Source organism: Gigantopelta aegis, chromosome 10 (assembly GCF_016097555.1).
Source record: "Gigantopelta aegis isolate Gae_Host chromosome 10, Gae_host_genome, whole genome shotgun sequence".
Classification (NCBI taxonomy): domain Eukaryota; kingdom Metazoa; phylum Mollusca; class Gastropoda; order Neomphalida; family Peltospiridae; genus Gigantopelta; species Gigantopelta aegis.
Window position 1 is genome coordinate 36,082,222 of NC_054708.1, and position 20,524 is coordinate 36,102,745.

Genomic DNA, 20,524 nt, shown 5'->3' on the forward strand with positions numbered 1-20,524 from the left:
TACTTAGTGTACTTTGTGAATACTGTAGTATACATTAAATATTAAATGTCAAGTTTGTTTATTTATTTTCACAGTTTTCGGTCTTTACAATATGAATAACGTGTAGGGTATTTAAAATGGTAATATGGTGATTGTGGCAGTTAGAGATCGAGTCGGAAGTGCATGTGTTTAACAGTGGCCAGTAAGTGCATAATACATGACGTGAATTGTACAGGAAGAACGCGTTTTTTTAACTTCATGGACTAATATAAGATACAGGGGTGGGAGTATTTTACTACTACACAAAATACGTTACAACAGTGTCATTTTACTGTGATCCAAAATACGTTATAACAAAACATATAGCAATTTTTTTTAAACAAATGTTTATTTGACATCTATGTTGGAACGTTTAATAATGTATCAAAAGCAACGTCTTCCAGATCAACTCAACAGGAACCGAGTCGGCGGAAACGTCGCCAATCTACAATCGGCAATCTTTTGGGCTACATTGTTTACATGGGCAATACAACATGAGTTGGTTACACAGAAGATTTGAAGCAAATTACTGGAAATATATGAAGTAGGTTATAGGCATGATAATATCAATGTCGTTCACAAGGTAGATAATTAGATAGAAGATGTGAAATAACTTATTTCCATATATCAAGTGCATGTAGTTAGTAGACTTATATGAAGCCGGTTAAATGGCTTTTATCATCCATTAAAGGCTTTTGTAGGAGACATCGCTGGCTCTATAATTTGCGATATCTCCTGCGATATCTCCGCAGGAGATATCGCTTCTTATAATCTTGAGTGATCAAATTTTAATCACAAGACAATGTTTTGTTATGTCACTGTGTTTGTTTCAGCACTAAACCTACCATTAGTGACGTCACGCCACTGCCGTTCTGCTAGTTAACAAGTCTACCGCTGACATTCAACCCACATTACTGGTATTGTTTACAACTGTCGCAAATGAAAAGAATGATAATGGATGATAAAAATAATACTCCCTCGTGTCTTGTGATATCATAATTTATTAGCACTCGTTGATAAAAGTATAAAATCCGAGGCTTCATACTTGTATCAACTCGTGCAGATAAATTATGATATCACAAGACACGAGGTGAGTGTCCTCTATATATGAAGTAGATTATATGAACTATATAAGTACCGACCTCGGTGGTGTCGTTGTTAAGCCATCGGACAAAAGGCTGGTAGGTACAGGGTTCGCAGCCCGGTTCCGGCTCCCACCAAGAGCGAGTTTTAACACCTCAATGGGTCTTCTCTCTTACTAAACTATAACAACTAACTCTCTGTCCTGGACAGATAGCCAAAGGGCCAAATCAATTATGGCTTCCGGCGGCCATACTGGAAAACGAAAACCGCTATATCTCACTTAATATATAAGTTACAATCACGATTAAGATGTCTATTCCCATTACAAAACGGATACCGAATCTTCTGGTGGGATTATTTTTGTAATGTAAAGGCATCATGACATTGAAATCTAAGATGGCCGTTGTTCCCCACATTGATAATTAGAAAACATCGGAGCTCTTGGGATATTTGGGTTAGATCACAAGTGAATAGTGTTGAGGGTTTGTTTGTGTGTTGTTGTTGTTGTTTTTTTTTTTGTTGTTTTTTTTGGGGGGGGGGCTTTTTGTCCCCCCCCCCCCACTACCCCCTTTCCTCTCTCTCCTTTGAATTCCACCTCATTTCTTTCCGATCTGGCAACTCCTCCTATCCTTAACTTCTTTCGCCGTCCACCTCCACATCCCATTCCTTGTCTCTCCAACCGCGACAGGTGCTTGTCTCTTGTGGCTATCTGTGCCACATACCTGCCATTCCCCATCAGCTTTTCTTAGTCTGACCACTTCGGGGAGTGTTTGAAGTAGTTACTTCTGGTATTGTTATGAGGCACTTGTAACCACCTACTATACACCACTACTACCGGATTTCATGAAATATATAAAATATGCATTTTTAAAGCATACGTTTAAAAAAAATAGTATTTAGGAATTAAATAACGGGCATCAAAAATCACGTGTGATGTTGGTAACTGAAAGTGTCAACTGCATAAGTATGTGGGTATCTGTTAAGGTTGGATGAGGGTAACTGTTCGATGCAGAATGCCGTTCAAATCACAAATAATTCAAAATTGGGTGATTGATTACTTTATTTTGAATATAAGACGAAATGACTCGACGGTAAAGTCATACTATAATATAGCTTTATGTTTTTATAGTCTTCTTGTATTAACTTTCAAGATTGAAATAGTCTGAAAAATTAAAGTACAATTACCCCAAAAGAAAATTTAATGTTAGATTATACCAAAGTTAAAATTAAAATGTACTCCCAATATTTACCGAATCACGCACGCACGCTTTCCATTCACTTTTGTATTTTGTTGTTGGACATCAAAATGCCCCGGCAAGGGAGAATAAAACCAAAACCAAAACCAAAAACCAAAAACAAACAAACCAACAACAAAAACCCCAACAAAAAACAACAACCAAAGAGAAAAGAAAACACGCTAGTGCTTAGCTCGTCAGCAGCCAAATGTCCAACGTCTTTAGGTATGAGTGCTTCAACTAAACTTAGTTTTGCCATTGCCATTTGTGTAGTTATTAACTGTGGACTTGCAGAGCGCGTGTTGGTCGTGACCGCGGGCTGCGACCAGAAGACATTCGAGCTACTGTCCATTCAGTACAAATGCATAACAACCACACACATATCAAGGCATCCGTATCCAGTGGCGTAGGCAGGATTTTGTATTGGGGGGGGGGGGGCACCTGGCATCCAAGCCCTCTGCCACCCCACCCCCACCCCCCACCCCACGCCACTGTCTGTATCCAACGAACTGCATAGGCTAGAGTCCAAGATCATAAGGTGAAATTATTATTTTTTTCTTTCTGAGAAACTTGATAAAAAGTAAGTTATCTTCGTGCCACTCTTTTGAAGGAAATGTTTGCCTTGGTACCCCTCGAACTTGCCTTAGTGCCCTAATGTTTGTTATTAAATCAAAGGCAACACTCGCCGCCCCCCCCCCCCCCCACACTCCCAATTATTCACCATGGGGCCGTTGAAATATTACGTAACGCTATTATATCAAAATTAGACACCCTCCCCTCCCCCCTTTATTACATGGCGGTGGAAGAGATACACGCGATATTTATCAGCTCTTCACATATGAAAATATGTCTTTCGAGAGGTGCCACACAATACAATCAAAGGCTTAACTCACCTAATATTGAACATTCTTCATTTTGTGCACAAAGACAATTCTTTATGATTTTGCCCAAATATTTCAAGTGTTCCACTGTTTTTTAATTATTGATAACGACCATCCTGGATTTGAATATGAAGGTGACCTTAAATTGCAAAAATAACCCCACCAGAAGAATAGGCACCCTCTGTGTAATGGGAATAGACACCTTATTCGTGATTGTAACTTACATATTAAGAAAGTTATGGCGATTTTCGATTTTCAGAATGGCCGCCGGCAGCCATAATGGATTTGGCCCCCTGGTGGAGCTAGTCAGACCTTTCGAGAGGTATGTGGTGGCTAATGTTTTTCTAAAGGTCCTAATGAGTTGAAATCCAGCCTCAAACTTTCGTCCCCAAAGAATGGTTACGGGGCAGTCATATTTGAACCCACTAGTTCTAGGAGTGGTGTGAAGACAACACGTGTTTCTATCTTGAAACACGAGCGTAGACAATCGTCTGTAGCAGTAGCCTTTTACACTGATAGTGTAAGTATAATTGTAAGTGTTGTCTTTAGCGTGGAGGACATAATATGTTAGAAAATTACATGTACTAAGTTTGTAAAGCTTCAAATTGTGTTAGTGTTAGTGACGTGAAAACATTAAGACATTTATATTAATAGTTATACATCTAAACGTTTTTTGTAACAGCGACGTTTTGTAAATTATATATTATTGTCCTGTTCAATTGTTTAGACCCTAAGGTTTTTTTGTGTGCAAATATTACGTTTAATTCCTATTCAATCTTTGTTTTCTGTACATTTGCATGAAAACAAACCCAAATCCCGACAGGTTTTATATACAATTCATCATCTAAAATGCACGTTGTTTACTTATTTACATTTGACAAAAATCTCTGTATGTTTCGCATACAGGTTCGTTCTCTTATAAATAACTAAGGCTATTTGCATAACAAAAGCATCACTCTATAGTGTGTTTCAGACTAATGTTCTTTTCCACCTTCCTAGCGGAATATATTGTAGTTTGACCTATATTTAAGAAACAATTTGGTAACATAAGTCAATAAACAATGCAGGCGCGGATTCAGACGGGGAGTCGAGGTGACACGACCCCCCCCCCCCCCCCCCCACACCTATTTTTGTCAAACAATATATATTACAGAATACACACACAAAAAAGAAAACTTATCCCATTCACCTGTTCAAAAGCAACAACGGGTTTTGGTCCCCCGCTATTAAAAAAACATCTGGATCCGCGCCTGCTATGTCATTAATGTAATGTACTGATACAACAATAAGTTTAGGTGCTATTGGGGATAAAACACTGTAAAGTAACTATACGATAGCTTGATACATTGTGACTGTCAGGTTGTATGTCCATGAATAATATATAATATTTATTATTTACCAATGCAAGGGCAAGTGTTCATCTGAAGGCCACGTTCCCTCTTAGTGAGGGGGTTGAGGTGAGGACTTAATCTCGTGATGTTCATTGTCACATATTGCACACACACGTGGCCAGAATATTGTATACCCGCGATTGGCGGAGGCGTGGCCCTCTGTCCAACCCCATACCCACCTCTGGCTTCGTATGTAGGTGTATTTTATATAGTTTTATATTGATTGTCAGTGTTTTGTAATACACGTTTATATTTGTCTAATTGATAGGTTGTTTTATAGTGACTGATAATGAATGTCATGGGAATAAATTGTTTTCAGTGTTAAAGAGTTAATACATGCATTTAACGTTATATGCTTGATGGGTAGGGAGAAACAATTTTCTATTTACCCATATTTTACTCAAATAACAATAATGTATATAATATCCAGTAATATATTTTGTGTGAACTTATATACCCTTCTATACTTGTATTTCATGTGATTTACACAATCCTACAACAGCACGTGCAATCATAGATTATACTTCGAAAATAATATGTTATTGACCATCGACTTGATATATACAAGCAATGTTATCGTATTTTGGACATTCATGGATTCAATGAAACAAGCTATAATGGCCTTCACGTAGTCTTGTATCCTAATCTTTTGTTATGCAAATAGCCGTAGTTATTTATAGGAGAACGAACCTGTATGCGAAACATAAAAAGATTTTTGTAAAATGGAAATAAGTCAACTTCGTGCATTTTAGATGATGAATTGTACATGAAACCTGTCGGGGTTTGGGTTTGTTTTCATGTAAATGTAAAGAAAACAAGGATTGAATATAATAGGAATTAAACGTAACATTTGCAAACAACTTAGGGTCTAAACAGTTGAACAGGACTATAGTATCTTATCTGTTAGTTATTTTGTATTCTTTTATAAGTGCATTAGTATTGTGAAAGTAACCATAGTAACGTTTTTTTAGTATTTTTAAGAAATTAATAAGCAATTGGATCATTAATATGAATAAAATGACTTATTAGATATGATAACACAAATTCATAAAGATAATTGTATTTAAAGTTAACTAGACACTTAAATTCCAATTTTATTCACGGTAACGATTTCGAAATTTTAAAGTGTTTAAGTTGGCAATTGAACCATTCACAATCAAAAGCTAATTGAATATTCACATTTTGGGGAAACAAGTACACGTATGTATAGAAGCATTATATTCTCAAACTATAATTTCACGTCGATGTGTGTTGGCTTACGCAGTACGTGACGTGTTGTCCATGACTTATGGGGCGGGAGGATGTGTTGGCTGGATGAAGTACATGACGCGTTGTCCATGAGTTACGGAGCGGGATGATGTGTTCGCTGTATGAATTATCAGTGTTCGAAATAAGCACTTGAGAACAACACAGACATTGAAAAAGGAAACCCGATTCCGCCACTTCTTGGGCTACTCTTTTCGATTAGCAGCAAGGGAAATATTTGACATTCAATAGCCGATTATTGATAAATAAATGTGCTCCCTTAGTGTCGTTAAAGAAAACAAACTTTAACTGTTATCCATAATGTATGTGAGTTGTTATAGTCGATGTGTTATACACGTGTGGCATATATCTAATGCACGTATGATGTGTTGTATTTGACGTATGGTACACAATGTATGTACAGTGTTAAACATGATGTGTGGTACGTCACATATATAATGTGTTGTACACGACGTGTGGTACCCCACGTATATGATGTGTTGTACATGAAGTGTGGTACCCCATATATATGAAGTGTTGTACACAACGTGTGGTAAACCATGTATATGATGTGTTGTACCTGAAGTGTGGTACCCCATGTATATGATTTGTTCTACATGACGTGTGGTACCCCATGCATATGATGTGTTGTACATAACGTGTGGTATCCCATGTATATGATGTGTTCTACATGACGTGTGGTACCCCATATATATGATGTGTTGTACATGACGTGTGGTACCCCATGTATATGATGTGTTGTACATGACGTGTGGTACCCCATGTATATGATGTGTTGTTCATGACGTGTGGTACTCCATGTATATGATGTGTTGTACATGCCGTGTGGTACTCCATATATACCATGTGTTGTACATGACGTGTGGTACCCCATGTATATGATGTGTTGTACATGAAGTATATATGGTATATATGATGTGTTCTACATGACGTGTGGTATCCCACATATATGATGTGTTGTACATGACGTGTGGTACCCCATGTATATGATGTGTTCTACATGACGTGTGGTACCCCATGTATATGATGTGTTGTACATGACGTGTGGTACCCCATGTATATGATGTGTTCTACATGACGTGTGGTATCCCACATATATGATGTGTTGTACATGACGTGTGGTACCCCATGTATATGATGTGTTCTACATGACGTTTGGTATCCCACATATATGATGTGTTGTACATGACGAGTGGTACCCCATGTATATGATGTGTTCTACATGACGTGTGGTACCCCATGTATATGATGTGTTGTACATGACGTGTGGTACCCCAGGTATATGATGTGTTGTACATGAAGTGTGGTACCCCATATATATGAAGTGTTGTACACAACGTGTGGTAAACCATGTATATGATGTGTTGTACCTGAAGTGTGGTACCCCATGTATATGATTTGTTCTACATGACGTGTGGTACCCCATGCATATGATGTGTTGTACATAACGTGTGGTATCCCATGTATATGATGTGTTCTACATGACGTGTGGTACCCCATGTATATGATGTGTGGTACCCCATGTATATGATGTGTTGTACATGACGTGTGGTACCCCATGTATATGATGTGTTGTTCATGACGTGTGGTACTCCATGTATATGATGTGTTGTACATGACGTGTGGTACTCCATATATATCATGTGTTGTACATGACGTGTGGTACCCCATGTATATGATGTGTTGTACATGAAGTATATATGGTATATATGATGTGTTCTACATGACGTGTGGTATCCCACATATATGATGTATTGTACATGACGTGTGGTACCCCATGTATATGATGTGTTCTACATGACGTGTGGTACCCCATGTATATGATGTGTTGTACATGACGTGTGGTACCCCATGTATATGATGTGTTCTACATGACGTGTGGTATCCCACATATATGATGTGTTGTACATGACGTGTGGTACCCCATGTATATGATGTGTTCTACATGACGTGTGGTATCCCACGTATATGATGTGTTGTACATGACGTGTGGTACCCCATGTATATGATGTGTTCTACATGACGTGTGGTACCCCACGTATATGATGTGTTGTACATGACGTGTGGTACCCCATGTATATGATGTGTTCTACATGACGTGTGGTATCCCATGTATATGATGTGTTGTACATGACGTGTGGTACCCCATGTATATGATGTGTTCTACATGACGTGTGGTATCCCACATATATGATGTGTTGTACATGACGTGTGGTATCCCTTGTGTATGGTGTGTTGTACATGACGTGTGGTATCCCTTGTGTATGATGTGTTATACATGACGTGTGGTATCCCTTGTGTATGATGTGTTCTACATGACGTGTGGTATCCCTTGTATATGATGTGTTCTACATGACGTGTGGTACCCCATATATATGATGTGTTGTACATAACGTGTGGTACCCATATATATGATGTGTTCTACATGACGTGTGGTACCCCATGTATATGATGTGTTCTACATGACGTGTGGTACCCCATATATATGATGTGTTGTACATGAAGTGTGGTACCCGATGTATATGATGTGTTGTACAAGAAGTGTGGTACCACATATATATGATGTGTTGTACATGATGTGTGGTATCTCTTGTGTATGACGTGTGCTACATGACTGGTGGTACCCCATGTATATGATGTGTTCTACATGAAGTGTGATATCCCTTGTGTATGATGTGTTCTATATAACGTGTAGTACCCCATGTATAAGATGTGTTGTACATGACGTGTGGTATCCCATGTATATGATGCGTTGTACATGACGTGTGGTACCCCACATACATGATGTATTGTACATGACGTTTTGTACCCCATGTACATGGTGTGTTGTACATGACGTGTGGTACCCCATGTACATGATGTGTTGTACATGGTGTGCGGTATCCCATGTATATGGTGTGTTGTACATGACGTGTGGTACCCCATGTATATGATGTGTTGTACATGACGTGTGGTACCCCATGTATATGATTTGTTGTATGAATTATCAGTGTTCGAAATAAGCACTTGAGAACAACACAGACATTGAAAAAGGAAACCCGATTCCGCCACTTCTTGGGCTACTCTTTTCGATTAGCAGCAAGGGAAATATTTGACATTCAATAGCCGATTATTGATAAATAAATGTGCTCCCTTAGTATCGTTAAAGAAAACAAACTTTAACTGTTGTCCATAATGTATGTGAGTTGTTATAGTCGATGTGTTATACACGTGTGGCATATATCTAATGCACGTATGATGTGTTGTATTTGACGTATGGTACACAATGTATGTACAGTGTTAAACATGATGTGTGGTACGTCACATATATAATGTGTTGTACACGACGTGTGGTACCCCACGTATATGATGTGTTGTACATGAAGTGTGGTACCCCATATATATGAAGTGTTGTACACAACGTGTGGTAAACCATGTATATGATGTGTTGTACCTGAAGTGTGGTACCCCATGTATATGATTTGTTCTACATGACGTGTGGTACCCCATGCATATGATGTGTTGTACATAACGTGTGGTATCCCATGTATATGATGTGTTCTACATGACGTGTGGTACCCCATGTATATGATGTGTTGTACATGACGTGTGGTACCCCATGTATATGATGTGTTGTACATGACGTGTGGTACCCCATGTATATGATGTGTTGTTCATGACGTGTGGTACTCCATGTATATGATGTGTTGTACATGACGTGTGGTACTCCATATATATCATGTGTTGTACATGACGTGTGGTACCCCATGTATATGATGTGTTGTACATGAAGTATATATGGTATATATGATGTGTTCTACATGACGTGTGGTATCCCACATATATGATGTGTTGTACATGACGTGTGGTACCCCATGTATATGATGTGTTCTACATGACGTGTGGTATCCCACGTATATGATGTGTTGTACATGACGTGTGGTACCCCATGTATATGATGTGTTCTACATGACGTGTGGTACCCCACGTATATGATGTGTTCTACATGACGTGTGGTATCCCATGTATATGATGTGTTGTACATGATGTGTGGTACCCCATGTATATGATGTGTTCTACATGACGTGTGGTATCCCACATATATGATGTGTTGTACATGACGTGTGGTATCCCTTGTGTATGGTGTGTTGTACATGACGTGTGGTATCCCTTGTGTATGATGTGTTATACATGACGTGTGGTATCCCTTGTGTATGATGTGTTCTACATGACGTGTGGTATCCCTTGTATATGATGTGTTCTACATGACGTGTGGTACCCCATATATATGATGTGTTGTACATAACGTGTGGTACCCATATATATGATGTGTTCTACATGACGTGTGGTACCCCATGTATATGATGTGTTCTACATGACGTGTGGTACCCCATATATATGATGTGTTGTACATGAAGTGTGGTACCCGATGTATATGATGTGTTGTACAAGAAGTGTGGTACCACATATATATGATGTGTTGTACATGATGTGTGGTATCTCTTGTGTATGACGTGTGCTACATGACTGGTGGTACCCCATGTATATGATGTGTTCTACATGAAGTGTGATATCCCTTGTGTATGATGTATTCTATATAACGTGTAGTACCCCATGTATAAGATGTGTTGTACATGACGTGTGGTATCCCATGTATATAATGCGTTGTACATGACGTGTGGTACCCCACATACATGATGTATTGTACATGACGTTTTGTACCCCATGTACATGGTGTGTTGTACATGACGTATGGTACCCCATGTACATGATGTGTTGTACATGGTGTGCGGTATCCCATGTATATGGTGTGTTGTACATGACGTGTGGTATCCCATGTATATGATGCGTTGTACATGACGTGTGGTACCCCACATACATGATGTATTGTACATGACGTTTTGTACCCCATGTACATGGTGTGTTGTACATGACGTGTGGTACCCCATGTACATGATGTGTTGTACATGGTGTGCGGTATCCCATGTATATGGTGTGTTGTACATGACGTGTGGTACCCCATGTATATGATGTGTTGTACATGACGTGTGGTACCCCATATATATGATTTGTTGTATGAATTATCAGTGTTCGAAATAAGCACTTGAGAACAACACAGACATTGAAAAAGGAAACCCGATTCCGCCACTTCTTGGGCTACTCTTTTCGATTAGCAGCAAGGGAAATATTTGACATTCAATAGCCGATTATTGATAAATAAATGTGCTCCCTTAGTGTCGTTAAAGAAAACAAACTTTAACTGTTGTCCATAATGTATGTGAGTTGTTATAGTCGATGTGTTATACACGTGTGGCATATATCTAATACACGTATGATGTGTTGTATTTGACGTATGGTACACAATGTATGTACAGTGTTAAACATGATGTGTGGTACGTCACATATATAATGTGTTGTACACGACGTGTGGTACCCCACGTATATGATGTGTTGTACATGAAGTGTGGTACCCCATATATATGAAGTGTTGTACACAACGTGTGGTAAACCATGTATATGATGTGTTGTACCTGAAGTGTGGTACCCCATGTATATGATTTGTTCTACATGACGTGTGGTACCCCATGCATATGATGTGTTGTACATGACGTGTGGTATCCCATGTATATGATGTGTTCTACATGACGTGTGGTACCCCATGTATATGATGTGTTCTACATGACGTGTGGTATCCCATGTATATGATGTGTTGTACATGACGTGTGGTACCCCATGTATATGATGTGTTCTACATGACGTGTGGTATCCCACATATATGATGTGTTGTACATGACGTGTGGTATCCCTTGTGTATGGTGTGTTGTACATGACGTGTGGTATCCCTTGTGTATGATGTGTTATACATGACGTGTGGTATCCCTTGTGTATGATGTGTTCTACATGACGTGTGGTATCCCTTGTATATGATGTGTTCTACATGACGTGTGGTACCCCATATATATCATGTGTTGAACATAACGTGTGGTACCCATATATATGATGTGTTCTACATGACGTGTGGTACCCCATGTATATGATGTGTTCTACATGACGTGTGGTACCCCATATATATGATGTGTTGTACATGAAGTGTGGTACCCGATGTATATGATGTGTTGTACAAGAAGTGTGGTACCACATATATATGATGTGTTGTACATGATGTGTGGTATCTCTTGTGTATGACGTGTGCTACATGACTGGTGGTACCCCATGTATATGATGTGTTCTACATGAAGTGTGATATCCCTTGTGTATGATGTGTTCTATATAACGTGTAGTACCCCATGTATAAGATGTGTTGTACATGACGTGTGGTATCCCATGTATATGATGCGTTGTACATGACGTGTGGTACCCCACATACATGATGTATTGTACATGACGTTTTGTACCCCATGTACATGGTGTGTTGTACATGACGTGTGGTACCCCATGTACATGATGTGTTGTACATGGTGTGCGGTATCCCATGTATATGGTGTGTTGTACATGACGTGTGGTACCCCATGTATATGATGTGTTGTACATGACGTGTGGTACCCCATGTATATGATTTGTTGTATGAATTATCAGTGTTCGAAATAAGCACTTGAGAACAACAAAGACATTGAAAAAGGAAACCCGATTCCGCCACTTCTTGGGCTACTCTTTTCGATTAGCAGCAAGGGAAATATTTGACATTCAATAGCCGATTATTGATAAATAAATGTGCTCCCTTAGTGTCGTTAAAGAAAACAAACTTTAACTGTTGTCCATAATGTATGTGAGTTGTTATAGTCGATGTGTTATACACGTGTGGCATATATCTAATGCACGTATGATGTGTTGTATTTGACGTATGGTACACAATGTATGTATAGTGTTAAACATGATGTGTGGTACGTCACATATATAATGTGTTGTACACGACGTGTGGTACCCCACGTATATGATGTGTTGTACATGAAGTGTGGTACCCCATATATATGAAGTGTTGTACACAACGTGTGGTAAACCATGTATATGATGTGTTGTACCTGAAGTGTGGTACCCCATGTATATGATTTGTTCTACATGACGTGTGGTACCCCATGCATATGATGTGTTGTACATAACGTGTGGTATCCCATGTATATGATGTGTTCTACATGACGTGTGGTACCCCATGTATATGATGTGTTGTACATGACGTGTGGTACCCCATGTATATGATGTGTTGTACATGACGTGTGGTACCCCATGTATATGATGTGTTGTTCATGACGTGTGGTACTCCATGTATATGATGTGTTGTACATGACGTGTGGTACTCCATATATATCATGTGTTGTACATGACGTGTGGTACCCCATGTATATGATGTGTTGTACATGAAGTATATATGGTATATATGATGCGTTCTACATGACGTGTGGTATCCCACATATATGATGTGTTGTACATGACGTGTGGTACCCCATGTATATGATGTGTTCTACATGACGTGTGGTATCCCACGTATATGATGTGTTGTACATGACGTGTGGTACCCCATGTATATGATGTGTTCTACATGACGTGTGGTACCCCACGTATATGATGTGTTGTACATGACGTGTGGTACCCCATGTATATGATGTGTTCTACATGACGTGTGGTATCCCATGTATATGATGTGTTGTACATGACGTGTGGTACCCCATGTATATGATGTGTTGTACATGACGTGTGGTATCCCTTGTGTATGGTGTGTTGTACATGACGTGTGGTATCCCTTGTGTATGATGTGTTATACATGACGTGTGGTATCCCTTGTGTATGATGTGTTATACATGACGTGTGGTATCCCTTGTATATGATGTGTTCTACATGACGTGTGGTACCCCATATATATGATGTGTTGTACATAACGTGTGGTACCCATATATATGATGTGTTCTACATGATGTGTGGTACCCCATGTATATGATGTGTTCTATATGACGTGTGGTACCCCATATATATGATGTGTTGTACATGAAGTGTGGTACCCGATGTATATGATGTGTTGTACAAGAAGTGTGGTACCACATATATATGATGTGTTGTACATGATGTGTGGTATCTCTTGTGTATGACGTGTGCTACATGACTGGTGGTACCCCATGTATATGATGTGTTCTACATGAAGTGTGATATCCCTTGTGTATGATGTGTTCTATATAACGTGTAGTACCCCATGTATAAGATGTGTTGTACATGACGTGTGGTATCCCATGTATATGATGCGTTGTACATGACGTGTGGTACCCCACATACATGATGTATTGTACATGACGTTTTGTACCCCATGTACATGGTGTGTTGTACATGACGTGTGGTACCCCATGTACATGATGTGTTGTACATGGTGTGCGGTATCCCATGTATATGGTGTGTTGTACATGACGTGTGGTACCCCATGTATATGATGTGTTGTACATGACGTGTGGTACCCCATGTATATGATTTGTTGTACATGACGTTCTGTACCCAACGTATATGAATTGTTCTACGTGACGTGTATGACGTGTATTACGTGTTGTTACAGCCATCACTATGAAGATAGTTCTGCTGGTGCTGGTCGGACTGACAGTAGTCTGCACTCAGAAGTGAGTACATGTAAACTAATCTTTTCCCGTTCTCGTGGTTTACTGCATTAACCGATATGACTGTCAGATACAACAAGGCAAACAGAAAAACGTCTATTAGACACAACTAACTGGGTTTATTAGGCACTACGTGCCTTTGTTAAGATCTAAAACATACACATTTGTAAAATGTATTTCAAAGTGTAATTGAGAGAAATATTGTGCAGGATTCTTGTAGGCAATTTCAGACGAGTATAATAGAAGTATCACACGAGAACCTTATTGTAGACATTAAAACACCAATGGGGGTGATCCATCTTGTCGGCAGCAAGAACTACCCGGGTCGTGAACCCAAATACCAGACTGAAACCCTTGACACGAATTCTTTGCATTTAATCGTGTGAGTGATGTAGACCGCACATTGTAGTGACTCAGAAACACTTTCCTCGTCGATCAGGGAGTTGTGCGCCACTTTAGACAATTTAATACAACTGAACACTATCAGTAATGATTCTGTACTCTGTAGAAACTTCGTTCCCCATAGTCTAGACCCCCCCCCCCCCCCCCCCCCCCCCCACCCCACCCCTTACATAATGTCCTGCAATGCGCCTGATGTAGCGGCGGGTTTTTTTTTGCGTATATTAGGTTCTAAAACCTTCAAATACTTTTGTGTAATGACCAATTCAAACTGATACTAGTTCTATCAAAGTTAATTGCGAAAATTGATGACATTATACCACTGCCCTTGCTGTAATTTGAGTATTTTGTTAATATAAAATATGATCTTTTCCTTACTAGTATCTTATTTTTTTACATTGTTTTGTGACTCTTTTTTTTCGATGACTTTTAAGTGTGCACATTAAAAACACAATATTGTGGGTCCTCCACCCCCAATATTGATGCCACTCCTCCATTTTAAAAATTATACTAATATTTGAAACATGCACCGCATACCGTATGAAAAAAACGCCGCGCAACTCAAACCGGGTGCATGTGAACAACTGGAAATTACTGGAACGATTTCAAGCAATTAAAACAAATATGCCAAACGCCGAACGCCGCATGCACATGAAGCAGCTTTAAGCAGATGTCTTAAAGCAGTATTAAGTAGACATTAATGTTAAGGTCTGTTTTTGATGTTTTCAGAATAAGCTTGCGGCCGTATGACCAATATGCCAAACACATGTTCGTAACATATGACTCCAACGGTGACAGCATCTTCAGTCAGCTGGAACTGCAGCAGTCATTCAGATATTACGACACAAATGGTGAGCATACATTTTAAAATGTATTTATTGTATCTCAACACAGTCGAACTTATAGGACGTTCAATGAGATGCCATTTCCTAGACAATTTATGCCGTGGGTGAAATACTTTCATTTGTTATGAGATTAACGATTGACAAATGAACAGTATTTCATCATACGAAATGGTAACGACTTTAATATTTAACTTATTACCCAGCTTGCTGTGTTGTAAACAGTGTGGCCCCATGAAATGATTATAAGAAATTGACAACGAACATATTCACAATAGAGGGATAGATCACTTTGATACACATCAACCTATTTCACACTGTACGAGTAACAACGGTTCGAAGGTTCCTGACAGATATTGTGAACACCAAAACCTCTTTCGGGATAACAAACCTCAATTCTGGAGATATCATTCTGTATAACATTACATGTTACATTGTATTGTCTACATATATTAGAATTCTGGAGATCCCATTCTGTAAGAGTACATGTTACATTGTATTGTCTGAATATATTAGAATTCTGGAGATCTTATTCTGTCTAAGACTACATATTACATTGTATTGTCTGAATATTTTAGAATTCTGGAGATCCCATTCTGTATAAGAGTACATGTTACACTGTATTTTCTAAATATATTGCAATTAAGATGGACAAGATGGTCAGCAACGGATTAATCGTATACACGATATACACAATTACACATACATGTACACGATATACAGTTACACATACACGTACACGATATACAGTTACACATACGTGTGAACACGATATACAGTTACACGTACACGATATACAGTTACACATACGTGTACACGATATACAGTTACATATACACGTACACGATATACACAGTTACACATACGTGTACACGATATACACACTTACACATACGTGTACACGATATACACAGTTACACATACGTGTACACGATATACACAGTTACACATACATATACGCAGTTACACATAGATGTACACGATATACAGTTACACATACATATACGCAGTTACACATATATGTACGCAGTTACACATATATGTACACGATATACAGTTACACATACATGTACACGATATACACAGTTACACATACATATACGCAGTTACACATACATGTACACGATATACACAGTTACACATACATGTACACGATATACACACTTACACATACGTGTACACGATATACACACTTACACATACGTGTACACGATATACACACTTACATATACGTGTACACGATATACACAGTTACACATACGTGTACACGATATACACAGTTACACATACATATACGCAGTTACACATAGATGTACACACATACATATACAGTTATACGTAGATGTACACATACATATACACACATTAGTACTCATACATATACACACATTAGTAGGCAAACACACCGAATTCTAGAATGGCGAGTCGGATTTCAGCAGAATACGTTTTACAGGGATATCCTCAGAATAAAGTCAGTTTGAATGTGCATCGACAGTTACACGTCTTCCACAAAACGATTTAATAATTAATACATTCAAATAGAAAGCGTATACATTCAGTTACACTTACCCAAGTTATTAGAATGTGATTGTGTCCTTCACAAATAAACCAGTAAAGATACACAATCGTTCACTAAACGTACACTTTCTTAGGCGCAAATGCAATGCGTAATCTGTGGCAATACTATTCTGTGCACATACGAGCTAGGTTGATCAGATTCCATTTGTGCGTCTCCGTACTCTGTGCCTCTGCGCGTGCTGTAACCTCGCCGTGGTGCAGGAGTGTAACATTCTCTTTGAGAATGGCCAATACAGCACAAAATGAAATTTTGAGTAAAAGTCAGTATCTCTCTGACAGATATTTGTATTTTTGCACAGTTCTTTACACTGTTTTATTTAAATCTTATTTGTTTGCATTACCATAGTTTGACACCCAATAGCCGATGTATTTTTCGTGCTGGGATGTCGTTAAACATTCATTCATTCCGTACTCTGTGCATTACGTTTACATATATGCATAATTATAGATTACGGACAAATGGGGTTTTCGCCTTACCTGGAATATTAATTTCTGCACATCTGCTGGTTGGTTGTCTTGATGTCTGTACAAAGTCAAGCTGGTATCTCCGTGTCACTGTTTGGTGATACGCACCACAATAATATAGTGACGATGTTGTGGTTTTGTAAGTATCTTTGAGAAATACACCATGTTGAATCGTCACGATGTGTAACAGTTCTACACACACCAACCTTTACTTAGTTTTAAACTCTTATCCAAGTATTACACATAGACTGATAATTAATGTGAACTGAAACGAAACGACACGATAGTGACGTATTTTACATTAATAATGTATTAACGGATGCTTCAGTTGATTGTCGTTCTGACATGATATTCCAGAGAATCCATATACATGTGTGTGTCGAGCTTTAGCTACTTTTAAATGATATTTCATATGTAAGGTGATCAGAGAGTCACAAGAAAGGAGTACACAGAATACGGAAACCACATTCTTCCGGAACTTCACGAACTGACGCATGCGCTGTATAGCCTGTACGACATGGATAACGACCACATCCTTGACCTCTGGGACTACGAGCATCTGTACAAGCTGATAGATTCAGACGGTAAGTACAGAACACGTTAACACAGTTGACAACTCACTGATTCAGATGGTAAGTACAGAACACTTTAACACAGTGGACAACTCACATGGTCAGTACAGAAAACGTGTTAACACAGTGGACAACTCACATATTCAGATGGTAAGTACAGAACACGTTAACACAATGGACAACTCACAGATTGAGATGATAAGTACAGAACACGTTAACACGGTGGACAACTAACTGATTCAGATAGTAAGTACAGAACACGTTAACACAGTGGACAATTCACTGATTCAGATGGTAAGAACACGTTAACACATATAACATATATAAACATCATTGATAATTTATGAATTCATTATGCTAAACAACTTCATGGCCGTACCCTTCTGGGAGGGACGTCGAGGTGAAGTCTAAATTAATGTTTGTTTTCAGTCTTGTTTTTTTAATGTTTAATCGTTACAAGGGTTCAGTCTTGGTCAACTATTGAATATTATAAGGGATTTAGCTGTTGGTTGAGTGCTCGCTTGAGGTGCTTGCGTCGCAGGATCAAACCACTTCGGTTGATCCATTCACCTGATTGGGGTTTTTCTCGTTCCAGCCAGTGCACCAAACCTGGTCAAATGCCGTGGTATGTGTGTTCCTGTCTGGGAAAGTGCATATAAAAGATCTCTTGCTGCATTAGAAAAAATGTAACGGGTTTCCGCTGATGACTACGTATCAGAATTGTCAAATGTTTCACATCCAATAGCCGATGATTAATTAATCAATGTGCTCTAGTGGTGTCGTTAAAAAAAAACAACAGACATCTGAATATTCTAACACCATTTGTTTGGCTTCGTACCCAATAAATAACGTGTAATATCTAATCGTAATTTTGTGTTATATTTGATGAATGGTACAATGTTTTAGTATTGGTGAACTGAAATCGTTATATAGTGATAGAAACTCGGTGTGGGATTCTCAGTAATTACAAGAGACGGACTTAACCAGGGTTGCTATTTACTGATATAAACACAGGATTGTCGTGCGTGTTGAATAGTTCCATCTTAATTTCAGAAGATGGACAGGTCACTGAAGCAGAGTTTGTTCACTTCTGGACAACGGTGAGTAGAAACACGAAACAGCAATAGCGGTGGATGCACGAGTATTCTAGGGAGGGTACATCTTAAAAAGGCGTGCATACATAATTTCAAAACATAAAACAAAAAAAGATACAATTTTTGTTAATCAATAATAATTAAAAATCAAACAAATAGTACAAAACACTTTATTAAGATGTCTATTAATGACCGTAGTTTTAATTGCGCAGGAGATATTGAGTAGCATTTACAATGTATATAGCATTTTCTGACATTATTTTCTTTAACATGTACTGTTTTAAAAGTAAGCAATGCATCAAAGTGAACTTTTTATCATCTATACACAGCTTAATAAATTGCTTTTATGTAAAAAAAAAAACAATTCTCTCTTGCATTCAACTTCAGAATGTGAAAAGTTTTTTTTTTTTAAATGACTCCAATGATAGAACGGTAATGCTAACTAAAAACATCCAGTCGACCAATATCAAAAGAAATAAATGCATTATATTCGTCCGAGAAACAGCGTACTTTCTGATCAGTCCGAAACTTGAGTAGGAGATACGCACACTGGCCGCACCCCTAGGCCCCTTCCACCCCCCCCCCCCCCCCCCCCACACACACATACGCCAACTACCGCCCGTTACCCAAGCATGATTAATCATTAAAACTATAAATAAGCCAATGTTTGGAAATTATTTAATTCGTACGTGTGACTGCCTTTAGTTATTAAGAGACATAATGTTCACCTTTATATCATTTCAGACGCTGGAGTCGCTGAACCACTTGCATCCGGCATAGATAGAATTAAAGAGATTGTGAATGTAACGCAGTTTAATGTGTTGTAGTTTGTTCATTATGTCACACATACACACGCACACCGCACCCAGCTGGAGCCTACCCAGAGAGATACTACGTCACAAGCAGAATGTTAATCTGTGTTTTGATTGCTACCAAACTCTACAAAAATACACATGGAAAGATGAATAAAACAAACACACATACGCACAAAGATAAACAAACACACACACACACACGCACGCACGAAATAACGAATGAACGCGTACACGTGCCAATTGTTCGTTTAAAGTCGGCCCAAAATGTCCCAACTGCTGACTGATGTCTTGAAACACAAAAATATACGAATAACAGTA

General features: G+C 38.6%; 2 protein-coding genes across 5 annotated transcripts in view; one reads left to right on the forward strand and one right to left on the reverse strand.

The window, feature by feature from the left end:
• LOC121383007 (aldo-keto reductase family 1 member B1-like) overlaps positions 1 to 18,083 on the reverse strand; it is a 69,217-nt gene extending 51,134 nt beyond the window's left edge. Inside the window, exon 1 of the mRNA XM_041512736.1 lies at positions 17,738 to 18,083. The gene's annotated coding sequence lies outside the window, so the exon portion shown is untranslated. The remainder of the gene's footprint in view (positions 1 to 17,737) is intronic.
• Positions 338 to 20,202, forward strand: LOC121383013. 4 transcript variants are annotated; one of them, XM_041512745.1, is made up of 6 exons: positions 338 to 562; positions 14,384 to 14,444; positions 15,570 to 15,691; positions 18,145 to 18,309; positions 19,351 to 19,397; positions 20,136 to 20,202. In XM_041512745.1, the coding sequence occupies exons 2-6, from the start codon at positions 14,392 to 14,394 to the stop codon at positions 20,169 to 20,171; spliced, it is 423 nt and encodes a 140-aa protein (XP_041368679.1). In that variant the 5' UTR covers positions 338 to 562; positions 14,384 to 14,391; the 3' UTR covers positions 20,172 to 20,202. The 4 variants fall into 4 exon arrangements, with proteins under 4 accessions (XP_041368679.1, XP_041368676.1, XP_041368678.1 ...); XM_041512742.1 differs by lacking the exon at positions 338 to 562 and adding an exon at positions 3,646 to 3,737; XM_041512744.1 differs by lacking the exon at positions 338 to 562 and adding an exon at positions 3,656 to 3,749.
• The last annotated feature ends 322 nt before the right edge of the window (positions 20,203 to 20,524 follow it).

What these genes read in the sequence shown, in the direction of transcription:
- LOC121383013 (XM_041512745.1), top strand. Translation starts at nt 14,392, where the DNA reads ATGAAGATAGTTCTGCTGGTGCTGGTCGGACTGACAGTAGTCTGCACT. An exon ending in CAGATATTACGACACAAATG is followed by an intron (nt 15,692 to 18,144) that starts GTGAGCATACAT and finishes TTCATATGTAAG; the next exon opens with GTGATCAGAGAGTCACAAGA. An exon ending in CAAGCTGATAGATTCAGACG is followed by an intron (nt 18,310 to 19,350) that starts GTAAGTACAGAA and finishes TCTTAATTTCAG; the next exon opens with AAGATGGACAGGTCACTGAA.